Source organism: Carlito syrichta, unplaced genomic scaffold, assembly GCF_000164805.1.
Source record: "Carlito syrichta isolate Samal-C Ts95f unplaced genomic scaffold, Tarsius_syrichta-2.0.1 Scaffold296829, whole genome shotgun sequence".
Lineage (NCBI taxonomy): Eukaryota > Metazoa > Chordata > Mammalia > Primates > Tarsiidae > Carlito > Carlito syrichta.
Genome location: NW_007240925.1, coordinates 128,990 through 130,462, shown reverse-complemented (window position 1 = coordinate 130,462; position 1,473 = coordinate 128,990). Strand labels below are relative to the sequence as shown.

Sequence of the window (1,473 nt, the reverse complement as noted above, 5' to 3'; positions counted from 1 at the left end):
ATGCAAAGTAATGGAAAAACTTCATATCATACAACATATTTTGAAATAACACAAATTTTGTGTACCGCTCTGTCTCACAGAATCCACCCTTCATCCATGCTTATATTCCTACTCCAATTCACAGATTATGGAGAACCTCCTGTTAGACACCATGCTTTATGGTACCATCAATTGTATAAACATGCAAACCAGGACCACTTGTGATTACAAAAAAGCCAACAAGCAAACAGTTTATTCTTTTGGTTAAACTCTGGGTCTTTTCTCTGATAGCATCTGGATAATGCCACGATGGATCTCCTTGGTCTTAATGCTATAGACAATGGGGTTGACAATAGGTGGGAAGAAGAGGTAAGCATTGGCCATCATTGCTTGCAGTAGAGGGGACACGTGGTGTCCAAAGCGGTACACCATAGACAAGCTAATCATGGGCACATAATAAGTGAGCACAGCACAGACGTGTGACCCACATGTCTTGAATGCCTTCCTCCGCCCCTCTCCAGTGGTGATGCCCAGTACAGTGTAGAGTATGAGCCCATAGGAGACCACAATCAGCAATGAATCCAGTCCAAAAGTGGAGATAACAATGAAAAGCCCATAGATATTGTTAATGGAAATGTCACCACAAGGTAGATGGATAAGGTTGGGGTGAAGGCAGTAGGAATGGGACAGGGCATTATGGCCACAGAAGGGTAGGCACTGTAAGAGAATGGGCAATGGTACCATTAGCGTAATGCTTTTCAGTCCAATGATAGCTCCTGTGCCAAAGATGCGGGGCAGTGTCAGGATGGATGTATAGCGTAGTGGGCTATAGATAGCCACAAAGCGGTCCACAGACATGGCCAGCAGCACAGCAGATTCCATAATGGAAAAAGAATGTATGAAGAACATCTGCAGAAGACATGCCTCAAAACTAATCTCTGTAGTGCCAAAAAGAAATATGCCTAGCACTGTAGGCAGGGTGGATGCAGAAACACCAACCTCAGTAAGTGCCAACATAGCAAGAAAGAGATACATCGGTTGATATAGCGCAGCATCTGTTCTGATGACGTGAAGAATGGCGCCGTTCCCAAGGAAGATGATGATGTACATCAGGCAGAAGGGGATAGATATCCACAGGTGTTCTGCCTCCAGCCCTGGGATGCCAACCAAAATGAATGTTGTAGGTAAGAACCCCAAAGAGCTATTGAAATTCTTCATGTTGAAATCTCATCTGTGGGATTAACGGTAGTCAATATCTGTCTGGGGACGGGGAAGGGGGGGCATACCTCATCAACAAGGATACCTTTACACAATGCATATTTGTATACCTAACCCTTAACTGTATCCCACAATATTAAAATAAAAAATATGCATTAAAAAAATAAAGCCCTTTTGGGTACAGCAACAACAAAAGAAATCTCATCCCATGGAATCAGTGTCACCTTGAAAATTAGAAACAAACTACTGAGATGGCATCATTATGAAGAAAGATAA

At 42.9% G+C, this 1,473-nt stretch overlaps 1 protein-coding gene across 1 annotated transcript; it reads right to left on the bottom strand.

Annotated features, from left to right (window-relative positions):
• Positions 1–243: 243 nt before the first annotated feature.
• On the bottom strand, positions 244–1,197 carry LOC103256834 (olfactory receptor 51J1-like). Its single transcript, XM_008054594.1, has one exon. The coding sequence runs from the start codon at positions 1,195–1,197 to the stop codon at positions 244–246; it is 954 nt and encodes a 317-aa protein (XP_008052785.1).
• Between the last annotated feature and the right edge of the window lie 276 nt (positions 1,198–1,473).